This window comes from Anas platyrhynchos, chromosome 18, assembly GCF_047663525.1.
Source record: "Anas platyrhynchos isolate ZD024472 breed Pekin duck chromosome 18, IASCAAS_PekinDuck_T2T, whole genome shotgun sequence".
Classification (NCBI taxonomy): domain Eukaryota; kingdom Metazoa; phylum Chordata; class Aves; order Anseriformes; family Anatidae; genus Anas; species Anas platyrhynchos.
The window spans coordinates 3,704,763-3,728,112 of NC_092604.1; the positions used below are offsets into that span (position 1 = coordinate 3,704,763).

At 52.2% G+C, this 23,350-nt stretch overlaps 1 protein-coding gene across 1 annotated transcript; it reads left to right on the forward strand.

Annotated features, from left to right (window-relative positions):
- Nucleotides 1–11,339: 11,339 nt before the first annotated feature.
- Nucleotides 11,340–22,274, forward strand: LOC101805447 (cholesterol 7-desaturase nvd). Its single transcript, XM_038165156.2, has 7 exons — nucleotides 11,340–11,800; nucleotides 15,543–15,731; nucleotides 17,045–17,223; nucleotides 18,279–18,404; nucleotides 18,696–18,815; nucleotides 19,314–19,490; nucleotides 20,856–22,274. The coding sequence occupies exons 1-7, from the start codon at nucleotides 11,494–11,496 to the stop codon at nucleotides 21,015–21,017; spliced, it is 1,260 nt and encodes a 419-aa protein (XP_038021084.1). The 5' UTR covers nucleotides 11,340–11,493; the 3' UTR covers nucleotides 21,018–22,274.
- The last annotated feature ends 1,076 nt before the right edge of the window (nucleotides 22,275–23,350 follow it).

Sequence of the window (23,350 nt, forward strand, 5' to 3'; positions counted from 1 at the left end):
TCAGCTCGGCCCCATGCGGCCCGGCCCGGCCCGGCTCGGCTCGGCTCGGGGCGCTCTCCCTGGTGCTGAAGCGCCCGCTCCGCTCCGCGCCGCCCCGCTCCCCGCCGCCGGCTCCTCCCGCTCCGCGGCCCCGCGCTGCCGCAGCGCCCACCCCCGGCCCGCCCCCGGCCCCCGCGGGCGGCGGGAGGGACCCCGACAGGGCCCGGTGGCTGCGGCAGCGCCGCTCCGTGCGGGGTGCCGGGAGCTCCCCTCCCCGACCCCAGGTCCCACCCGCGTGCCCGGGGGAGACGGGGGGAGCCGGCCCCGGGGGGGCTGCAGGAGCCCCGGGGACTCCGGGGCCAGGGTCCTGCTCCTGCACCCCGCGGGAGGGCTCCTGCGTTGGGGGAGGGAGAGGGGGTGCGGTGCTGGGGCCAAAGCCCGGTGGGGCTGAGCCCCGGGCTGCTGCTGGAGAGCTCCTGCTGGGGTCTGGCTCCTTCTTTTTCATCTCTGTTGCTGGGCTGTCCGTTCAGGGTGTGGGTATCCCCATTAATTTGGGAGGCATAATCACACTACATTTTGGGTAAAACGAGGTCTTCTGAGTTTGTTCTCCTAGTTACACAGTGCCTCTGGCATACTTTCCCAGCCCAGGACATGAATGTCATCAAGGTCTGTATTCACTCTAGAGTTGGAGAACCCTCCCTTGGCCAACACACCTCTGGGGCAGAGAGGTTAAGCAGACACTCACCTGGTTCCTGGCTTTACTCTGTCCCTCCAGACAGAGCCATCACTCTTCCGGCATTACCTCACAGGGCAATTTTTCCATTAAATTCACCCCATTACATCTGGGCTATTATTTAAAGATTTGTCTGATGATGAGACTTCTTGGGGTTCTCTTCATCCCTCTGCCCTATGGCTACCATTAGCCTCCCCCAAAGGAAAGGGAGCCACAGCAGCTAGTGGGCAACATTTGGAGGACAATCCATCTCCATGGCTGAAAGGGACTGTGTTCCACTCCTGGACCACCTCTCTCCATTTCCAAGAACAGAACATTGCACTCCAGAGCTGCCAACCTAGTCCTTTTGGAAAAAAACACAAAGGGGCTGCAGAGAGCAACATGGTGTTGCTTTGTAACTGCGTGGGACAAATGCCATCAGCCAGCCCACTGTGTGCCAGCTGAGAGAGCAGCCTGCAGAAGAAAAATCACCGGAGATATTTTTACATCAGCCATTTCTAGGATATTGCCGCAGCCCACCTCTGTGCTTCCTTGCAACGTGAGTTGAAGCAGAATTTTCTCCCCCAACGCAAATTTTCTCACTGGCATCTCTGAAGTGCAAGTTGCCATGGAAACCATTTTGCCTGTGTCCCACGTTGCCCACATGCTCTCGCAAGAAGCAGCAGAAGCAAAATGGCCGTTGTGTAATGCCGCGGGGCTGCCGTGTGCCAGGGGCCACAGAGCCGCACGGCGCCGTCCCTCCCGGGGACCCTCTCAGAAAAGCCCCGATGGCCTGGGAAAGCAGTGAAGCCCATGGCAGTGGTGATGTGCTCAGGGAGAGAAGGAAAATGACCCCACCTCATCTTAACTCTTGCAGTGCTTCATGTGGTGCTCCGCACCGATCCTGCTGCGCACTCAGTGAGACTTGCAGGCTTTGCCCAGTTCAGTGCCACCGTGCTGTTCTGCTCCTCGCAGTGCTCGCGTGGCTCTGCCCACTCCTAGGGGCCCACGCAAGCAGGTAAGTGGAGGTGCATCCACACCGATGGATTGCACACATCTGGCTTTTTTCCCTTCTCTGCTTACCAGGCACGTTTACTGAAGGTTGTTTGGGAAGCAGGCACAGGCTCTACCTTGCCCTGGTTGGTATGATGGCAGCAGAGTAACACAGCCCCCTTGGCCACAGCAGGGGACTTAGCAGAAAAGACAACAGAAAAAAAAAAGGGGGTTGAAACTTTTTGTCTTACTCACATTGCAGTGCAAAAGGTCTTCCCTCCTTATCATCTGGACTTTCCTGTAGGAAGAAAAACCAGCACAGCTGCTGAGCCCCTCCTGAGCCCATGAGCCTAGGGTGGTCATACTCGGGAGCCAGGTTCTAACCACCGTGTTGCCATTTCTTCCAGAGACTGCTGTTCCTGGCACCACCACTGAGCACGGGGAAACGCCTGCGTCTTTCTCAGGCCATGCCTCCCACCGGGCTGTGTTGTCCTGGCACCAGGAACAGCCCAGATCACAAGCTCCAGCAGCAAGCTGCAGCCAGCGCAGACGTTGTCACTGCACGACTTCCACTCTTGCTGTGTCCTCAGGCTCTTTGATCATCGGAAGGCAATGGGTGCACACAGGGTTTTCGCAGGGTGGAAGCTGTATAAATGGCAGGTACAACTGCACCCACCGGCTGAGCCACATGTGGACTCTGTAGCAAGCAGTGGGCTTTGCTCTTCCTGTGGCTTCCTCCTGGCACGTCATGGCAACCTTCTTAGCCATGGTTTGGTGCAAGCAATTAACAGTTGCCTGTTAGCAATTAGCATATGCATAGCATGATCCTTCTCTTTATGCCTGGCACCTTCTGGATGCAGGGGATTTGGGCAAGAGCCTGAGACCAGCCTCTGTGTGGTGTCTGTGCTTGCGAATGGTGCAAATCCTCCCAGGCCAGGGTGAGTCCCCGTCAACTGAAAGTCTGCACAGGAGCAGCACTGAACCCAGCTGGAATTTCATCTGCCTTGGAGTAAGGCATTGTAGTGGGTTCATGTGGCAAGGTTTTGGTAGCAGGGGGCAATAGGGGTGGTTTCTGTGAGAAGGATCTAGAAGCTGCCCTATGTTTGGTAAAGGCCCCACTGTTGACCCGAGCCGAGCCAATAAGCGATGTTGTTTTGCGCCTCTGTGAGAGCATATTTAAGACAGAGAAAAAAACGCTGCGCCACACAGCAGCTGGGAGAGTGAAAGGAGTGAGGAACAGCACCAAGGTCAGTGTAGAAGGAGGGGGAGAGGTGCTCCAGGTGCCGGAGCAGAAGTCCCCTGCAGCCTGTGGTGAGCCCCATGGTGAAGCAGGATGTCCCCCTGCAGCCCATGGAGTACCACGGTGGAGCAGGGTTCCACGCTGCAGCCCGTGGAGGAGACCACGGTGGAGCAGGTGGACCTGCACTGATGGAGGCTGTGGGCTGTGGAGGACCCCTGCAGGAGCAGATTCTGGGCTGGACCTGTAGCCCGTGGAGAGGAGCCCACGCAGGAGCAGGTGACCTGGCAGGAGCTGCTGCCCGTGGGGGAGCCAGGTTGGAGCAGTTTTCTCCTGAGGGATGGACCCCGTGGTATGGACCCATATCTGGAGCAGTTCTGGAAGAGCTGCTGCCTGTGGGAAGCCCACGCCGGATCAGTTCATCAAGGACTGCATCCCGTGGGTGGGACCCCACAGCACAGGGGACGAGAGTGACCGAGAAGGAGCGGCAGAGAAGAAGTGCTGTAGACTGACCATAACCCCCATTCCCCCGTTCCCCTGCGCCGCTCGGGGGGAGGAGGTGGAAGAGAGTGAATGGGGGGGAAGGTGCTTTTGTTTTCTTTCCTTTGTTTCTCACTTCTTTAGCTTGTTAGTAATGAGCAATAAATCTTACTATCTCCCTATGCCGAGTCTGTTTTGCCCGTTACAATAATTACTGTGTGATCTTCTCGTCCTTATCTCAACCTTTGATCCCTTTTCATCATATTTTCTCCCCATTCTTCTTTGAGGAGGGGGAGTGAGAGAGTGGCTGTGGTGGAGCTCGGCTGCCCACTCGAACGCAACCACGACAGGCATCAGTCCCAATGAGGGAAAAGATAATATGAAATTTCATAAATGAGGAAATGAAGCATTAGGAATATGCAACTCTTGCCAGTCATCACGGAGCTGCCAAACAAACTAAATTCCTCTTTTGAGAAAGTTAAAATGTAATTGGTAACTGCAAGGCTGTAACACAGGCTGTGGGAACGCCTTCTGTGTACGGCTGCACAACACAGGAGTGGTTAAACTGATGGACGAAGATTAGCAAAGAGCTGTAAGTGGCGGCAGGCGTTCCTACAGGCATGACTGGATCTGAGAGGTGGCTGGCACTTCATTGTTTTTGCCACTGCTCTGGAAGCAATCACTGCTGATAAATTTGTGAAATAGCATATAGTTGGATTGTTTCATAAACTGAGCACACTGAAACATTTTAAGACAGCACAAAGCTGAGCAAATAGAAGCAGGTATTATTGGTCCTGCCCTTGGGACAGGACTAACACTGGCTGGAAAGGCGGCCTCCAGTACTGACTGGGGATCACTGAACAGGAGTTTCAAAGCCCAGAAGAGCTAGTATTGTCCTTGGATGAGCTCCTGAGGGGTCAGAGCAGCAGCAGGCGATGGTTTGAATCTCTGTATAAAGCATGGCAGGACCCCAATGGGAATACTGCCCATGGATGTGGAGACTGCATTATATAGAGAGGCTGAAAAACTGGAAAAAAGGTTCCCAGAGGCTATTTGGAGGATGAACTCCTCATGCTATAGAGGAGGTGCAGTGGCTGAAGACAAAGCATGCTGCCTGCGGTGTCAGACACTGCCTACCCGAGCAATGACAGACCGCTACCTGGTGCTTTCCCCAGGGCTCTCCACACTGGAGGAACTGTCTCCAGGCTCTGGAACACACCTGGGGCAGGCAGGATGGTGAATGTGCAACATGGCTTTTCTGGTGCCCAACCCAGCCTCCTTGCACAGCCTCCATTCCATGGTTGGAGCCTGTTCCTACTGCTCACTGGGGAATCCCATGCCCTGGGAACCTTGCAGGCACGGATGGCTGGGGCTGGGGCAGGAGAACAGCAGTGACCCTCCCCGTTCAGGCAGGCAGTGGGCAGGGGCGATGGGCAAGGAAGGGCTGCAGGGGCCACTTTTAGCACCTCGATACCTGCCTGAGGCTGGCGCAGTATCCTCCCCTGGCAGCCTGCTTGGGAATGGGATTTGGGCGAGCAGCTGGGGTGCAACGGGAGGGCTTTCTCAGCACTGGCCATCCAGCCAGGCTGTCAGGCAGCAGCATGCCCACAGGAGTTGTTTCTGTGGTGGGGGCTGCAGAGAGCACCGGGATGGAGACTGAGGTGAAGGTGCCAGAGCAGCCCTTTGGGTTGAGCTGTTGGTGTTGTACATTCTGCCTCTGTCTCCACCTCTCTTCCAGTTGGTGTCCTGGATGGACTGCAGTCACTGCGCAGGTCTTGTGCTCTCCCTACATGCTTTCTCAGACAAGAGGGCCCCAGCCCAGCCTTTTCTGGAGCTTGGGCTTTTTCCAATTTGGTGGAGCTGCCAAGCAGCAGCTGCCTTGTTTGTAGTGCTCATCCTTGTTGGCTTCGCTCAGCTCTCCCTGCAGGACACAAGATCCAGGGCTGTGGAAACCTTTGCCACCCTCCTGAGCACAGCATGTATCACCTCTACAGTCCTGTCATCATGTGAAGAAGCTGCAGGTTTCTGAACAGGCAGGGAGAGACTGGGGGGAGGATGGGACATGAAACACCAATGGCCAGAGGAAAAGATGGTGAGAAACACAAGAACGGTGTCGAGGAATTGAGAAGGGACTGAATGCATGGATATGCACAGTCAAATGAACTGTAGGAGCAGGTAGAAATTTTCATTGTAATAATTTTCTAAGGGAAAAGCAGCATTCACAAATTTGAAATACTCTGTAGGGAAAATTTCATTTTGACAAAATCCCCATTTTCTGATGGAAAAAAAGCCATGAGGTGGCTGGGCTGCAGCTGCCTGTACGCCGTGTATGGGGAGCAGGACAGCCTTCCCCAGGGACACCCAGCTCCCTGGGGCTGCTGGGCAGAGCTGTCACTGCTGGGAGCTTCCTGCACATTTTCACCATGAAGGATGCTGGGGCCTGGGCCCAGGTAATGCTGTGACAGTCACCACAGTTAACACAGTGACAAGTGTCTGGGCACAGAGCACATGGGGGAGCCCCAACCACCACACATACCCCCCCCTCTATGTGCTCTGTGAGCACCTCCACTGCCTCTCTGTAAGGGGGTCCAACTCAGACAGCCCCTTGCTCTCCTCTCTAAACTCATGACTCAGCCACGCTGCCGTTCCCAAGCACCTGCCCTTGCTGCCAGCGAGCTGGATGGGACCCACAGAAGCCCATTTCAGGGCCATCAGCACGGCTGCTGAGAAGCTCAGTCCAACAGTCTGGGTGCCTGTGATAAAGCTGCATCAGGATGTGGCTGCCCTGCTTGACGAGGTAGTGCTGTCACCTGGGGCTGTCACATTTGTTTTCTTTGTCTGCAGGGACTCTGTGGAGACACCAAGACACCAGAGGCTGCTGTTGCACCAGTCCTGCTCATCGCGAGACTCAGCAGTGTGTCTGTGCAGCACCTTACACACATGAGATGGCCTGGCCTTCTGAAGGAGCTGGAGGCATGTTGGAGGGCCGAAATTCCCTACAAGGACTGTACAAGGTTCTCCAGGCAGGTGTGACTGCAGGTGGTGACAGGCTCCTTGTAGGCAGAGGTTGTCAAATGGAGAGTGAGACCTTGGGGCATGCCCAGCCTCTTCAGGGTGGGATGAAGCTGAGAACAGGGAAGGACAAAGTGGCACTCCAGAAATTGTAACCCCTCCAGAGCCAACTGTCCTCAAAGCAGGACATTATCTTCACAGTGATGGGTGCAGAAATGTGCAATGGTTCCCACCTCTGCACCCCTGAAGCCTGCTTTTGGGGTAAAGCAGCACACATCTCCTCGGCAGAGCCCCTTCTTGTGCATCCCTGAGCCTTCCAGTTCCCTCCCAGGAGCTCGTCACAGCACTCAGAGCTCTCCTCACCTCGTGCAGCCCTGCTCTGTGATGTCCCCACACCCTGCCTGTGAAGAAAGGCTGGAAGAGCTGGGGCTGTTAAGCCTGAAGAAGAAAAGGCTCTGGGGAAACCTCATCATAGCCTTTCAAAAGATGAAGGGGGCTTAATAAGAAAGGTGGAGAAAGACAAGGGCTGTAGTGACAGGACAAAGGGTAATGGTTTTAAGTGTGAAAGAGGGTAGATTTAAGTTAGACATAAGGAAGACATTTTTTTATGATGAGGGCAGTGAGACACTGGAACAAGCCTGGAGAAGCTGTGGATGCCTCATCACTGGAAGAGTTCAAAGTCAGGATGGACAGGGCTTTGAGCACCCGATCTAGTGGGAGGTGTCCCTGGAAGGGACCAGATCACCTTCAAAAAGGTCCCTTCCAACCCAAACCATTCTCTGATTCTGTGATTCTATGGCATGGGTCTGCCTAGGACGCCTCAGTTCTCTTGGCTTCATGCTATTGCTGGGAAATGTTCACACTGTGAATGTTTAACTCGCTCCAGGGGCTTCCCACCCCGTGCAACTCCCATGTGAATGCTCCTTACCCAGGGAGAACATTAAAAATAGGGGTCTGCTTTCCAACCTGCCCTATGCGGATTTTTAAAGACACCAGGCATAATGAGTGTGAGGCATACAGCCTCAGGAATAGCTCTGGAGGATGCTGAGCAAGCCTGACGACGCCAGAGCTGGCCCAGTTGTGTCGGTATGGCAAGCAGGGGCAGAAGCCGTGTGGCACCAGGCTTTTTGCTGCACTTGATGTGCCTCACCCCAGAGCCAGCTGGCAGGCTGGAGCTGGATCCCGGGTGTGCTCCTCCGCGTGCCAGAACAGATAATTGGTGGGTTAGGGCTCAAACACAAAATCCAGAGCACTGGAATGTGACAACTGACATGCCCCTCTGGAGGGCTGTGCCCTCCTGTCATGAGTGATTGGTATTTGCAAGGAGATCAAAACCTTGTTCCTAAGGACACATTGAGGACTGATTGCACAAGTTTTGTTTGATTATGAAACCAGCCTAAAAATAAAGAAAAACATGATGAGACTAGGATAAGCCATGTTGGATTTGAAGAAAACATTTCTTTCCTTATCTCCTTCCCTTAAGGTGCGCTCACATAATGCACGCACTGCATAGTGCATCTGGAAAGCAAGAAGCACAGTCTTGAGGTAGGCTTCCTGGAAAGATGAACACACAGGTAGAACCCTTATCTGATGAAAAATGTCACTGAGATACTTTGTGACCAACAACCCCCTTCTCCAAGGCTTCATTCCCCTCCTGCAATCCCATGAATTGCCTTTTTTTTCTGATTTTGATCACTACATCAAGACCCAGCTCTGCTCTAATGCAGAAACCTGCTAGAAAGTCCAAGCCAATACAAAGATTTCTAATATCAGCCAAACACCACATTCTTCCTTTACTTTTTATTTATTTATTTATTTATTTACTGATAGAGCTAAACTTAATGTTTTCTGTCTCTGGAAACAAAGGAATCCTCTGTACCATAACCACTGCTCATTTATGTATCAAACATAGGGATTGACAGATTTCAGTCTTGGATAGGTAACTCAACAAACTCAGCAGCATGCATGCAGAATCAGGGTTTTGTACGTGGTGAAAGGCATTCAGCACTATACACACTACTTCAAACCCCAAAAATCTTTAGTATAGCTGAGGTTACTACATTACCAGTCAAAAAACTCTCAATATATCCTAACATTGCATACAAAGAATGAAAGGGAAATTCCTGCACTGAACTTGTTTTTCCCCTCCAGCCTGGGCTGTTTCAGCCCAGCACTGCTCGTCCCCTACCCTAGAGCCAGGCACCCAGGAAGAGGAGGACACAAGGCACGGCCTCACACCCCTCGTGGGCACAGAGGTTTTGTGCTGCTCAAGCAGCTCCTGGGTGCTTCTGCTGTTGTGCCACCCAGGAACACCCCACGTCTTCTCCTGGACCCTTTAAGTCCATCTATAAATGGCTCTTTTGCTGTCTGTACTGCTTAGAACTGCCTTCATACACCACGGGCTGTTCCACTCCTGTTTCCTGCCACGGTCTGTAGAAGCAGAGGTTCCTGTGGAGCCCACCAGCTGTGCCCAGCTGCTGGGAGTTCTGTGCCCCACCAGCACTCCTGAGCCCCCCGTGTTGTCCATGTGTCCTTTTGTTTTCTCACTTCCCTTCTGCCCACTCATAAATTCCTTCAGACCTGGAAAAGTGTAAAATATGAGCTTAAATGGAAAGTCATAGATTGAGACCTATCTAGTTCAGGGACTGATAAAGGGTGTGTCAATTGCCTTCTGATTTTCAGACTTCAAGTATTTGTTCTCACGCCTCCTGTGGGTGCCATTCCCTGCTTCTGATCACAGCCGTCATTTCTCGGTATCTCCTCTAGGTTTACTCCATGCAAGATGAGGTGGCCACCATTACATGCACCTTGAAGCTCACCAGACGTGCAGATGGTTTCGTGCTCTGTTCCCAATTACATTCCTAATTATTGTCAAAGGAGGGATATTATGCCTCAAAGCTCATCAATCATTTTTCCAACTGTATCAGTGCATCTAACAGAAAATATTACTGTTCTCTATCGACCTAGCCCCTCTTATACGCTTAGATCATCATGTCTACAAAAGCACTAATGCTAATTATTCCTAGAGTTGCATTTGTCTTTTTGAGCTGAGTGGAATAGTGAGAGGATGCATTCAGAGACCAAGTCGAGTAACGTGCCGATCTCTTTCCTAGTGCTAATTAGTAGCTAACTCTCTCCAGTGGGTCTTTGCCACATGCATTACATTTCAATGGCAGACACTGCTGTTTGCCTGTCAGTCACTGAGAGATTTGTAAGGTTTATTTTGCATTAGTTCATAGTCAACTTTACATTTTATGGTAGTGAATAATTCAGAACCATCTTAACCAGGCGATTTAGACATCTGTTTATCCGGTTTCTCAGTTTCTTCATGAATAGGCAGATACAAATGCAGATCCCCACTCTCCATTGTAACAGCTGAGCATTTATTCCTTTTCCTTGTTTCCTGTCTTCTCACCAATTAAAGAAGCAAAGAGGATTCCTCTCCTGTTACTTCAGGCTTATTTAAGGGCCTTTTGCAACAGCTCTTAGAGGAAGTGTCTTGAAAGTCCAAGTGAACAAAGCATGAACTTGTTCAGCTGTGTGTTGAGTCCTAAGGTCTCTTGGTGAGACACAGATTCTACTTAGAAACGTGCTGTTGACCCTTCCTCAATAGATCAGACTCATTCCTGTGCCTGAGAGCCCCTTCACTCAAGCCTGGTTGGCTTGACCAGCACAGTGCAAAGACTCCTTGGTCTGCTAGTCCCCAAACTGACATAAAGTCTCTGTTTTAGCACTGTGGATGTATTTTTTATGTGCTTTTATGCCCTTAGTAAGTTACTCTTGAAAATTCCTCTTTGTCCTGCCCTACTTTGACTAGATATTTCACTTGTTCTTCCTTGTTCGTTGTTCTTTTTCCTCATTCACTCAGGACTTGCAGCCTGCCCCTCTCTTAGGGATGTCTGTTTAAATCCATCTGGGGTGTTCAGTCTCCTGCATGGCTACACTGGCACTCTCCTCTAGAAAAGGTTTCCAATAGATCAGATATATTTACCTGAACCTTTAGTAAGGGGTCTTCATGCCTTTCAACCTGTCTGAATTCACCCTTTTGGATGCTGGTTTTGCTTCAACCAGATGCTCCATTTCTGTTTGCTTTTCCCTTTTCAATTACTTAGTACTATGTAGGGTTTGGGGGGTGGTTTCTATGCCTGGAAGTCCCTGGCTTTATCTACATGGTTGGCAGCAGGTGGGCTTTCTACAGTTGCCTCTTGAACTGTGCAATTCTTAGGACTAAATCAAGCTTTAATTCCCTACCTCATTCTACAGCAATCTGTAATGCTTAAGTAACCTGATCTTTCCTTGGCACTCATTTGTCCTCTCTGCACGAGAGCATCCCTTCCTTTTTCTGTACTGGCAACTCTCTGAGCTGTCCTCAGACTCCAAGGGACACATTAGAGTTCTGTCAGGCGGTCGCTGTCACAGCCAACCCCAACACCAGCCCCATCTTTCTGGGAATGAGATAGCAGCCCAGGAGGGTGATGTGGTATGCATTGACCTAAATAACCCATCAAACAGAATTTGTACTGCTCCTTCTGGGACAAACGTCCTTCTGTGAAAGTGGAGTTCCCTTTGCAGCAACTTGTGCTCACTGCCTCTTCTTACTCAAGCAGATGATGATAGGACAAAGGGAAATGGTTGTAAACTAAAAGAAGGGAGATTTAGATTAGATGTAAGGAAGAAATTCTACACAATGAGGGAGGTGAGGCCCTGTCCCAGGCTGCCCAGAGGAGCTGTGGGTGCCCTATCCCTGGCAGTGCCCAAGGCCAGGCTGGGGGCCCATGGCGGGGGTTGGAACTGGATGGGGTTTAAGGCCCTTCCAACCCAAACCATTCCGAGATTCTGTGGTTCTACAGTTCTGTTATTCTATAGTTCTATGGCTCCGTGACTCTGTGACTGTGATTTTTTGTTGCTGTGCTTCTTCGCTGTGCACCTCGCAGCCCTCCTGGGGCTGAGCCACAGGAATCATCAACCGCCGCAGCCCGGGGGTGCCTGAGGGGTGCCGGGGGTGGGAGCTGCCCCCCAGCCCCACCCGGGCGGGGCTGGCCGTGCTATAAGGGGCGGCGGCGGCGGGAGCGGGCGCGCTATGGGGAGCGGGTGGTGCGGAGCGGAGTTGCTGGCGGCGGGGCTGGGGAGCGGGGCGCTGCTCTTCCTCCTGCTCTTCCTCCTCCTCCTCCTCCTCCTCCTGCTCGTCGTGCTGCCGGGCTGCTGCCGGCCTCTGGAGCTGCGGCGGGGCCGCGGGGAGGTGGGCTCCCTGCCGGCCGCGGCCCCCCGCCTCCCCCGCCGCCCCCGCCGCCCCGGCGCCCGGCCGCCGCCGTACCCCAACGGCTGGTACCGAGTCCTCGACTCCGCGCAGCTGCCCCCCGGCACCGTCCGCAGCCTGTCCCTGCTCGGTGAGTCCCCGACGGGCGTCCCCGTTCCCTGGGCCCGGGATGCTGGCCAGGCTGCGGGGCATCCCCGACGGCGGGGCATCCCCGGCATCCCCGATCAACGCCGTGCCCGTGCCCCTGATGGGTGTCTCGGCCCGGGCACTGGCACCGCATGGCGGGCATCCCTGACGGGCCCCCGGGACATCCCTGCCCCTGGTGTCTGCACTAGGGCACCGGGACAGCTCCAATGCATCCCCACCAGGGCATCCCCACCAGGGCATCCCAGACATCTCCACTCCACCGGGGAATGGGGGCATCCCTACTTGGGCACAGGGACATCCCTGCCTGGGTGTCTCCGTGGGGGTACGAGGACACCCTCACCTCCGGGGCATCCAGCCAGGGCACCAGGCCATCCCAGCCAGCACCCATGCTGGCTCCCTGCCCTGGCTGTTGCCAGTGTGCAGGACATCTCAGCCTGAGCATCTCTGCTGTGGTCTCTGCTATGGCACTAAGGCATCTCTGTTGGGGTATCCCTTCTGGGGCACCCCACACAACACCTACATGAGGGCACCAAGCATGGCACAGCCTCGGCTTTTCCACATGCACCAGGTACTCCAGCTGGGGCATCATGGCACAGGCTCATTGTGCGTGTGCAGGGCACCCCTCTGGGCTTCTTCTGGGACAGCAGGGCACCTCACTGCCTGGTTCCCCTCCCAGGCACTGCTGTGCCCACAGCTCCCCCTGTCCTGGGGCAGATCAGGTCTCACAGCCACATCCAGAAAAGTCTTCTAGGTTGTCGAGTGTCCTTTTGCCTTGAAGATGGTTTGGGACTTGTTCAGGTGCCTTCCTCATCATAAAGAAGGTTTCTTCATTGAAGTCCCTCAGATTCAGTGTTGGTGTTTTATTTTAGATCTGTTTTCAAGAGCCATCTTCTCCTGTGATGTTTTGTTTCTTTGTGTGATGGGAACTTTCCAGTTCATTATATACATCCTGGAGAGCCCTTGCCAGCCTATCATCAGTTGCATCACTTCATTGTCTACCCTGGTACCCAGTCCTCCAGGTCTGGCTAAAATGTGCAGGTAAAATCATTTCACATTGCAGCATGATGGTAGTTTACTGGTGCTAGGAAGACTATCAGTAAGTAAGAGAGTTAAACAACCCAGAGCTTCCAAGTCTGTGTTTAATTTATCTGGGATAGTCTCTGAGCATAGCCTTGAAATGTGGCCCTGCTCCAGAGACAGTGAGCAAGAGGAGATGAAGAAAAATCTCTTGATTTTGTCCCTGCATGACCTGACTTTGGGGACCAGGTATGTTCCAAACCACAGCACAGAGCATGCAGGAAAGCTGCAGGCTCCTGAGGACTGCTGTGTCCTGCAGCTCTGCTGCTGGGGGCTTGCTGCAGTGAAGCTGCTCAGACCCCAGGGGAGTCTCCTGTGCAGCAATGCCCCTGAGCGAGTCCTCTGGGCTCTCTCCCAGCTTCTGTGTCCCCAAACAAGAACTGCATGATGACCTCGTGTCTCTTTCTGTGCCATGTGTTATTTCTGTCATAATTACCATTCATTTTCCATGAAGAAAATAGACTAATTTCACAGGAAAACATCTGTGCCTGTATGTGGCTCTTAAGTTCTAGATATTCATTTACAACAGAGTTTCTTAGCATATATTAGGCTGGGATATTGTCCTCCCACATGGGGAGATATCAGATTTGATGCACCACCCTAAGCAAAGATCAGCTTCTCCTCTGGCTCTGCTGGCTCCGGAGTACAAAGGCTGGAGATGAAAGCAGTGCTAGCTCAGCAGTCCCAGGAGAGGAGTTCAGGCAGCCCCACAAGGCTCTGGCCACAGGCACCACTTCAGCTCTTCATGGCAGATGAGTTCCAGACCGAGTGTAAGAAGGAAAGCTCTAGAGTCGGGACCTTCCTGGGCAAAGCACCAGGGCACAGGGATGTTCCTTGGGACCCCCCCAGGAGCCCAGGCTATCAGTGCTCCACTCTGACCTGCCCAGCACCACTCCTGCACCACTGCTCCTGGTGACCCTGTGTCACCTCCCACAGCTGCACGAGCAGAAATGTCTCCTGGCATAGCCCCCCTTTGCTCTGAAATTCAGGTCAGGCAAAGAGGCAGATTGGTGACAGGAGAAAATGCTGATGCAAGGAATGACAGGTTGCTGCCTGGGGCCAGGGGAAGGACCTGCACCTCCAGCACCTCCACTCCCCTCACCAGCTGCCAGCGGAGGTACCAGTGCCTTCCAGCAAGGCAGCAGTGCCAGGCGTCCTGGATAAGAAGGTGCCTCCAGGCACTGCAGTAAAACCATGTTTTTCTGCCAGATAGCAGAAATAACCTTTTCTAGGTTTGAAGGCTGGGGAAGTTTTCACTCTTTTGTTTTCTTTGCCCAGGACACAAAACCAAAGGAAGTAGCTTTGTGTAGCTCACAGTGTGTCACTAGTCATCAGTGTGGCTGTCTGGGAAAATATGGACAGAAGCTTGGTTTGGTCTCTGGACTTTAGTTTGGACTCATGTCTTACTGTTTGAGTGCTAAGGTACAACACCAGCGATAACTATCAGATTTCACAAGCTGATGCGTTAATACACGTGCACTGCACGGCACATCGTATGGAAGAGAGGACCCTGGGGCACCCCAGCCTTTAACTCACTGGCTGCATCCATATGAACAGCCCCCAGAGTGTTTCCGAGCCCCCAGACCAGCCAGGACACAACTCGAGGGGATGAAGGGACAGGTCCAGCGTTGCTCTCAGGCCAGGTCCTGACGAGCAGCCCCTCTCCCACAGCATGGTGCCGCAGCACCCGAGGTGTGCAGCTGAACAAGAGCAGTTCGCACTGTGCCAGGAAAGTGTCTGGCACCAGGTTTGTCCCTCAGGGCAGAGCAATTTTGGAGGTGACGGCATGGCACTCAGTGCAGTCACGGCTCCTTGCACAGCCACGTGAACAGACCTACGGCTATAGCACGGGCACAGCCTCTGTCTCTCCAGAAGCCAGGGCAAACTTTGCAAGTTTTTTGCTGAGCTAGCAGGGTGCTGCCCTGGGGGCAGGGAGGAGGAGTGTGATCCCAGTGAGCAGAGACAGATACCAGCAGGGCAAACCTCACGTTGCATTGGGGCAGAAGGAACTTGGCCCAGCAGCAAAGCAAAGCAAGTCTGGGTGTCGGGGCAATGCAGCCCCAGCTCTGCCAGCGCTGGCTCCATCCCTCCCTGCACGGAGCTGGCTGGGGCAGGAGCTGCCTTTTTAGCCAGAACCCCCCTGCCGGGGAGGTGCCGGGGCTCTGGCTCAGCCGGCCCTGCCTGAGGAAGGGATTCTGTGCTGAGCTGCTGGGCTGTGGTGCATGCGGCTCTTGGAGGTCAAGAGCAAACAGAGCTCCTCGTTTCAGCCAGATTTTCCTGAAATTCACGAGCCCACGCTCTCCTCTAGACGTCTTGGGCAAAGGGACAGGAACGGGGCTCTCTCTACATGCAGCCACTGCTCTGCTCTGCCTGCAGCCCCTCTTTAGCAGAGGGAGCATCCCACGTTTTTACACCTTTCTGTGGAGGCGGCTTTTCTCCTGCAGCTGAACCAGGCTCTGACAGCGCAGAGAACGGGTGCTGAGGCTGGGAGCCGTGCGGGGTTGGAGGCGGCTGCTGCGGCCGCCCGGTGCCCTCTGGTGGCTGCGCGGACGGGGCTGGGTCCCGGGTCCCGGATCCCTGAGCCCACCTGGCCCTGCCCGGGGCTGCTGGCTTTAGGGACACGCCGATAACCCCCCCTCTTTCTGCAGGAGAGCAGCTCGCTGCGTTCCGCACCCAGGACGGCCAGGCCCATGTGGTGGACGCTTACTGCCCCCACCTCGGTGCCAACCTCGCTGCCGGCGGGCGCGTCGTGGGCGACTGCATCGAGTGCCCCTTTCACGGCTGGCAGTTTCGGGGAGAAGATGGAAAATGCACCAGCATCCCATACGCTGAAAAAGGTGAACCTTTCCCGGGTCTGCAGAAAGCACCTGCAGTATCGTTAGTGCCCTGGGCATCGTCCTAAAAATATATTTAAAATATTTCAGTAGGGAAAAGTGGGAAAGTGGGCTTCATAATAACTCACCATCCTCCCCCCCTCCGACCTTCCCTGTTCTTTGCAGCACCCTGATTCTCCTCCTGGGTTGTCCATGTTGTGACACAATGTTCCAGTGCCCTTGCACATGTTAGATGATAGATGGGACTTGAATTTGGTTAACCAACCACCCTTCACAATTTTGATCGCCATGACAACTCCTGCTGACAGCAAGCAGTGTATCTTCAAAGATTTTAACTTGGACTTGTGCATTGCACCACCGGGCATGCAAACAAAAAGTGTCTGTGTGATAGATACCAAGAAGCTACTGGGGTTCAGAAAGTATTCTGTATGCCACAGTAATAATTTATACCATGTCAGTGCTTAAATCTGTGGTCTTGACATTGGCAGAATAATCTCTTGATGGCAATTTTTTCTCTTTTGAGGATTAAGGGAAACTTTTGGTTAGAACCCAGGAAGACTTTTCACACACATTCACCTTTTAGATGTGGTTTGTGGTGATTGTGTAGGGAGAACATCTTACTTAAAGTTCACATGTAACAATTACTTGCATTAATTGAAATAAATTACCAACTGTGTGTCTGAAACCAGTAGGTTTACTTTGAATTCTGCTTAGGACTGTTTCCTAATTTCCCTTAGAAAGTCGATTTCCTCTAATTGGGATTGATTGGGATAGCAATGAAAGCACTGAGTAGCAGCAAAACTCAGTCTTTCTACTAAACAGTCTATTTTTCTAGAAGTGGAAAAATCATACTCTTCATATGTGATAAGATAAACAGCTTATAGATTGCATCAAACTGCAATTATTATTATTATTAATTTTTACCCTATATGCTCACTCGTGACCTGCATTTGAATTTGATTCCAAGTAATGAGTAAAGTTGTGTTTCATTACAAAATGAGAACGAATACTTTGGACATACACACACACTTGCCAAAATGCACTGTTTCATAGGAAAGTGCTTTATTCAGAGTCATGATTACTGTGTTTTATGAAGAGAACAGAACCGCAAAAAGCCGCCCAGCTGCCAGTTCAGGCCAGATGGGTCAGGTTGTTTTAAACAGACAGAAAAGCTGCCTGCGTGCCCAAATGTCACCAGGCAGCCTGTGTCACATTAATACTGCCCATAAAATGAGCTCTGAGCCATAGTCCAGGACAAGGTGACCATCAGCACCCCAGAAACACTGTGTTAATCCAATTCTTCTCATTCCCTGCAGTGCCAGATTTTGCCAAGGTCCGGACGTGGCCGTGCTGTGAGGTGAACGGGATGCTGCTGCTCTGGTACCACTGCGAGGGGACCAGTCCGACGTGGGCTGTGCCCGAGCAGCCACAGATTGCTGCCAAGGAGTGGGTGTTTCGGGGACAGACAGAGCACTTTGTGGATGCCCACATCCAGGTAGCACTGGGGCAACACCTGGGGCACGTCTGGGGCTGGGTCCTCTGCTGGAGTCCAGTTCAGGGATTTCTCCTCCCGGATGACACGCTAATGGGCATCTTCTCCCAGTTAACCCAGTGCCACTGGGCAGCTGCTGCTGCCAGCAGAGCCAACACCTAGGAATGCATCACTGTGCAAGAACGTGGCAGATGTTCTCCATATGTAGGGTCCATGGGCTGTTTGAGAGACAACAGATGTCCTGGGTGGCACTTAAAGGGAATCTCTTAATTTGCTTTGACCTATATCTGATGTAGTTTTTAAAAAAGATTCTTCAAGGATTGCTGCACTTATTGTCAGGAGGCTTTTCAACTCACTGACGACAGCAATGGAAACATACGGTTATCTTGCTGTTGATGTTCATAATCACCATCATATGCTGACAAATGTGCCAAGCCGAACAAAATGGCTGCAGTTTCTGTTGTCTTGGTGGAAACGAGGGTGGAAAAGGGAGAAGTTTTGTGGCCGTAAGCAGAAGTGAACCACTGCACACAGGTCTGTGCTGTGGCCAGACTGTGCTACTCGCCAAGCTGCAGGAGAGGTGGTGTACTTGAGTAACAAAGCAGTTAAAACCTCAACAAGTGACCTGTTGTGAACAGGCTGGTGGGGTTTACAGGTTTACGCTGGTTTAAAATAGGTTTACAGTGGCTTAAAATATGTGAAATACAGACTAGGATCACAAACACAAAAATGCCTCATTCTTTACAATTTTTCTAGGGCCAGAGGAAGTTTGGAGTCCCAGCACGTGTGGCTACAGAAGTTAACGTGTTTAGGTTAGCTTAATATTAATGCTGAATGTTCTAGCTGCACATTAAATTATTTTACACGCTAGTTAAGAGCTGGTTACAGGTCAGTGAGTGCTCAGACCCCACCTCCACTCCCTGGGCTGCCTCTTGCCATGATGTGAGGGCCCTGGGCTGTGCTGCAATCACACCACTGCTGCTGCAGCGCTGCTGCTACAGACGGGCAGCTCGTGCCCAGGTCAGCTCTCACCAGCAATAAATTGTTCCCTCCGGCAGGAAATCCCTGAGAATGCAGCAGACACAGCTCACCTTGCCTTTCTTCATGGACCGTCTTTTCTGAGTGGATCTGATCTGAGATACACCAAGTCCAAGGTGTGGGATTTTATGAAGCATGTCTGGAAGGTAGGACTCTACATCCCCTCGTGGCCACGAGTAGGTTGAGGTCCCTGAGGCCAGGTCCCCTTTCTGCCTCAGTGCTTGAGTCCTACCTCACCTCTTCTGCCTCATCCCTCAGTCTTCAGTTCAAATCTTTTTTCTGTACCTCAGTGGTTTTAGCCTCACTCCCTCATCTGTGCTTAGCTCTAGATGCCCTTCACAGCCCCCCTTCAGTCACCCTCTCGCTGCTGCCTCCCCTCAGCCCATGCTCCTGACCCCTGGCTCTTGGGCTGAGCCGCTCCTTCTCCACCCCTCCAGGCCGAGTGGCAGCCGGAGCCAGAGCCCAACCAGCATTGCTCCCGCATGCTGCTCCAGCACACCGCAACCGTGTTTGGGAAGCGCTTCCCCTTGCTGGACTTGTCGGTTTCAGCCAGGCAGGTATGTCCTATGTGCCATGAAATGCCCTGAATGGACACCAGGGAAGGCAGGTGGTTTGACGAGCCACAGACACAGTGCCTGGCCCCGTTGCCCTTGCATCCTGACCAGTCCCTTTTACTTACACAAGACCATATTTCCTATCTGCCAAGTGAGCCTATTTGGTGAGGCAGCTTGCAGAAGCCAAGGGCAGGAGGTTGCATTAATAGCAGCGAGCATGAGCTGCACAATCCGGTAGGGCAGAGTGCTTTCTCGTCTCACAAATGAGAGCTGGTGTCAGCAGGAGCAGAGACCTCATGGATGTGACTGAACTACCCCTTCCTGCTGGATCTGAGAGCAGGGTGACCACCAGCCCCTTGAGCTGAATGGCGTGGTAGCCCAAGAGGACAAGTCCCTGCCTGCCTGCTCAGAGCAGCCTGTCCTACCAAGGGCATCGGAGCTGCTGTTCCGGCAGTGGGGCCGCTGGGCACTCTCCCCTGAGGGTGCGCTCTTGCTCTGCAGGTGGGGCCAGGGCTGGTTTTCCTCATCTTTGAGCATGCTTTCCTGGGCCATGGGGTCATCCTGCAGACTGTGACACCACTGGAGCCTCTCCTGCAGAACGTGGTCCACAAAATCTACTACCAGAAGAATGTGCCGGCCATAGTCCCCAAGTTCATCCTGAGAGCAGAGTGCGTACAGGTAAGGCTTCTGAGGAAGAGCAGCCAGAAGTGATCCTCTGGAGCTTGCTGGATGTTGCATAAAGTAACATCCAGCCCATGTGGGCTCAGAAATATGTGGGAGCAAAATAGTCTTGGGCATGATCCTTTCAGTGCTTGGCAAGATCTTTCCATTTCAGGGGCCTGAAGAACTAAACTCAAGGTTTAGTGAAGAGGGTCCCTGCAGTGGCTCATCTGTTTATGATGGTGGAGAGATGCTAGCCATCTGCTGTGGGTGGGGAACTGGGGTACAAGCGTTAGGCCACCTCTCCCAGGTTGCAGGACATCTTTGAAAGGTCTAATAACTGCATCTAGATTTCCAGCACCCCAGGCTGGTACTTTAAAACCATCCAATATCCTTCAGTGATAACTGTGCCAGGAAATATCCCTGCTAATAAATTATAATGAGATTTGGCAATTCTTGCCCCTCCTGACAGAGGTTTTTTCCAGGTCTTTACAAAAAGGATTCATAAAAGTGGAGGGAGAGCCCTCCTGGATGTCTCCAATCCCACCTGGAGCAAGACCATGGCCAAGTTCAGGCGAGGCATAGAGTTGTCTAGGAGCCTTGAAAGGAGACTGCCCCCTTCGGGGTGACCCATTCCATTACTGCTCTACCCATGGTGTTGATTTTTATTTTTAATGTCCATTTGGAACTTCTCAACCTGAAACCCGTGGCTGTTGCTCATTATACCAGGTGGCACTACCAAGATAAATCTTACTCTGTCATCCCTGTAACTCGCTTTTAAGCAGTCAGAATAGTTCATGTCATTTCCTTCTGTCAGGGGTTAAAGCATGGAAAACATTTGGTCTGACCGGAGGGCACCATAGTAAAAATTGTCAAAAGACGATTTTCAGATGCCAAAAACCTACCCCAAATCAAACTTAGCTTTGCTATTCTTTAAATAATGGTTTAAATTTATGCATTCTTACTAGTGCGAATAAGCAGCACTTATTTCTGCAAAGATGTCTTTGTGAAGGGAAACTCCATGTCTTACTGGGTACATATCTGAGTGGAATTTAAGACACCTGTGCTTAATTTATAGTGCCCTGGTTGGCTGGAGCTACCCAACAAATCAAAAATCTCAGGTGGAGCTGCTCCTACCTTCACAACCTCCACTCATTTTCCAGTATATCCCATGGCAGGGGCTGTCTAAGCTGAAAGTAGCTCCTCGTTTGGGAGCTGCAATGGGCTAAATGTCTGCTAACTGCAGATGGAGAGCAGTGGTGCTGCAGTTTAAAAATAGTTCCACACCAACCACTGGGAAGAAATGCTAAAAAATAAACCTAGTGTGCAGGCAGCATGCACAAAGCTGCTCATTCGGTTTCCTCACCACCCTTCTCTCCCCAGTTTGAGCGAGATATAACCATCTGGAATAACAAACAGTACCTGCTTAAGCCGCTGCTGGTCAGGGAGGATGCGAGCATCCAGAAGCACAGGCGCTGGTTCGCGCAGTTCTACAGCGAGAAGAGCACCAGGCCCTCGGTGCTGAAGGAGGGCCTGGACTGGTGAGGATCCTGCTGCCCTCTGCAGTACGGCTCTCAGGTGGCTCCTGGTGGGCAGTGGTGCTGTGCAGACTTGAAACCCCTTGTGTTCATGCTGCTGCAGGGAAGAGAGCCTGAGCCCTGGCGTTCCCCCTTTTTCCCTCTGTGTTCAAGGCACTGAAGCCCCGAGGCTGTAAATGCTTGCTGTTGCAGTTCTGCTGTCATATATGTTCTGAGTTTGAATTTAAGACGGACAGAGGCCATCTAAAACAACCTTGTCTCTCACTGCTGTCATCACTTTGTGTAGTTAAACGAAACACTTTCCATATGGCCTTTTATTGCCTGAAGTTTCCTTTCCCAGCCATGCTTGCTGTTGCTTCTGCACCTCAGCTAGGACAGGCTTTGGCTCTCTAGGGAAGCTTTGACCAATGTCTGTATGACATCAGAGGTGTGATTACAAAGCCCACAGGTGTTTGCTGTCTGCTATCTGACAGCAGGCTGGGCAGCATGGGTTTAACTGCACACTTTGCCCTCACCAGACCTGTGGGCTTCCTCGAGCCTACCGAGCTCTGAATGAGTGAATTCCTCATGCACCAAGTTGGGAAGCAGAGGGACCATCCCAGTGACCAAACCACTTTGAGAACATCTTTGCAGGTCAAGGACGTTAATAAGATCCTGTTTTGGTAACCCCTGGATTCCAGTGATGCTAAGGATGTCCAGATGGCTGTAAAAATTTGTATCTCATGGCAAGAGCACAGGTGTCACTTGCTGTCACTGTGCTCAGAAATTAACACATAGAAATTAGGCTGCAAATATGGCTAAAAGTGGTCTAGGTTCCCTTGTGCTTTGTGCCTAAATGTTTGATATTAAAGGGATAAATTCTGCCTTGCTGCACACCAACCTGTATTCACTGTAGAAACAGCCTGCCTTGTATAGTTTGCAGGATTCTGGCAGCTACTCAATGCCACAAGCTTGCAAGAGCAAATGCCCAAATGAAGCAGCTTTCCAAGCAGGCTGGTGGCTGCTGCCCTTGCACTCTGTGCGCCTGCTTGTGCCTTGTGAATTCTGTGCCTTGCTGAGGTTTCTGGTTCCTCCTTCACCATTAACCCATAGAGCAGGAGCTGGAGAATGTCATTGCAGGCTCTGCCAGTGCAGAGTTCATCGCCCACCCCGGCAAGCACCCTGGATAACACTGTGCAAGCTGTGCCTTTGCCCTTCACACCAGCCTATTGCACTGGCAATACTTTACTATTAAATTTTTTTAACAACTGATCTCATGTGTGTGATTTGTCATTTTTCACTTGTGGCACAAACCCAAGGATGTGCCTGTACTCAAATGGGCTTTGTGTGGGCTTGTGTGTGTAGACACTTCCCCGTGTGAGTGTCCTTGCATGGCAGAAGTGCTCCTGCTGCTGGCCCATGCTGCGCTGCTTGAGGAGCCACAGGAACTCTCCAGCAAGGAACGCAAAAAGATATCAGGGAGCTTGGGCAAGGAGTATTGCCCACACTGGCAGCTTGAGCCTCTCAGGGCCATGAGAGCACTATGAAGCCCGTCCTGACCAGCCCCACGTGGGGCCTTCATTCATCCCCTGCCCATGATCAAGGAGCCCCTGTTCAGCTCAGCTCTGGGCCATTGCTCCCTGTCCCAGGCGATGCTGCAGGTCTGTCGATGCTGAGCTGAGCCCTGCCCATGGGCTGGGGCTGACTTCCCAGCCTGGCCTGCCCCATGATCGCAGGGCTGTGGCTGACCCTGGTTACCCTCACCAGGCCTGATCCTGACTGTGATCTGCAGATTGATGTCCCAGCTTGTCTTCAGACCTGCCTCATTGCCATGAGCTTGCCAGATGATCTGGACTCAGCTGAGCCTGGCCCTGACCTCCAGGCCTGCCCTGCTCACCTCTCAGGGCTGTGGGAACCCCTGTGGGCATGGGCATGGGCAGGGGAAAGGAGATGGAGATACAGCGAGAGGCAGAAGTTCCAGCTTCTGGGACAGAGACAGCCCAGTTGCTCCCCATTCTGCACTGTGCTCCCATACAGAATCTCAGGATGAACAAAAATCCAAGGAATGCAACTTGTTGAAGATCAGAGTAGAGGGAGTGAGTCCAATCGGCTTTCTTAGATTCATCAATTCTTCTGAAATTAGAGGAAACCATGGCACACCACCAACAGAGCCTGACTTCTGAGTTACTATTTCTTTCTTTACTATGACTAACGTTCTTTTCTGTTAAGGCAAAAATTAGAAAACTGGGAAATAAGTCAGTTAGGTTTCCTTTTGCAATCTTATTTATCCTTTTAAAAGGGTCTAGCAAAAAGGACAAGCTTGCTTTTTTATTTATTTATTTATTTATTTATTTATTTATT

Coding starts and splice junctions, on each gene's coding strand:
- LOC101805447 (XM_038165156.2), top strand. CDS start 11,494: ATGGGGAGCGGGTGGTGCGGAGCGGAGTTGCTGGCGGCGGGGCTGGGG. Junction 15,732..17,044: donor CATCCCATACGCTGAAAAAG/GTGAACCTTTCC, acceptor CATTCCCTGCAG/TGCCAGATTTTGCCAAGGTC. Junction 18,816..19,313: donor TGTCGGTTTCAGCCAGGCAG/GTATGTCCTATG, acceptor CTTGCTCTGCAG/GTGGGGCCAGGGCTGGTTTT.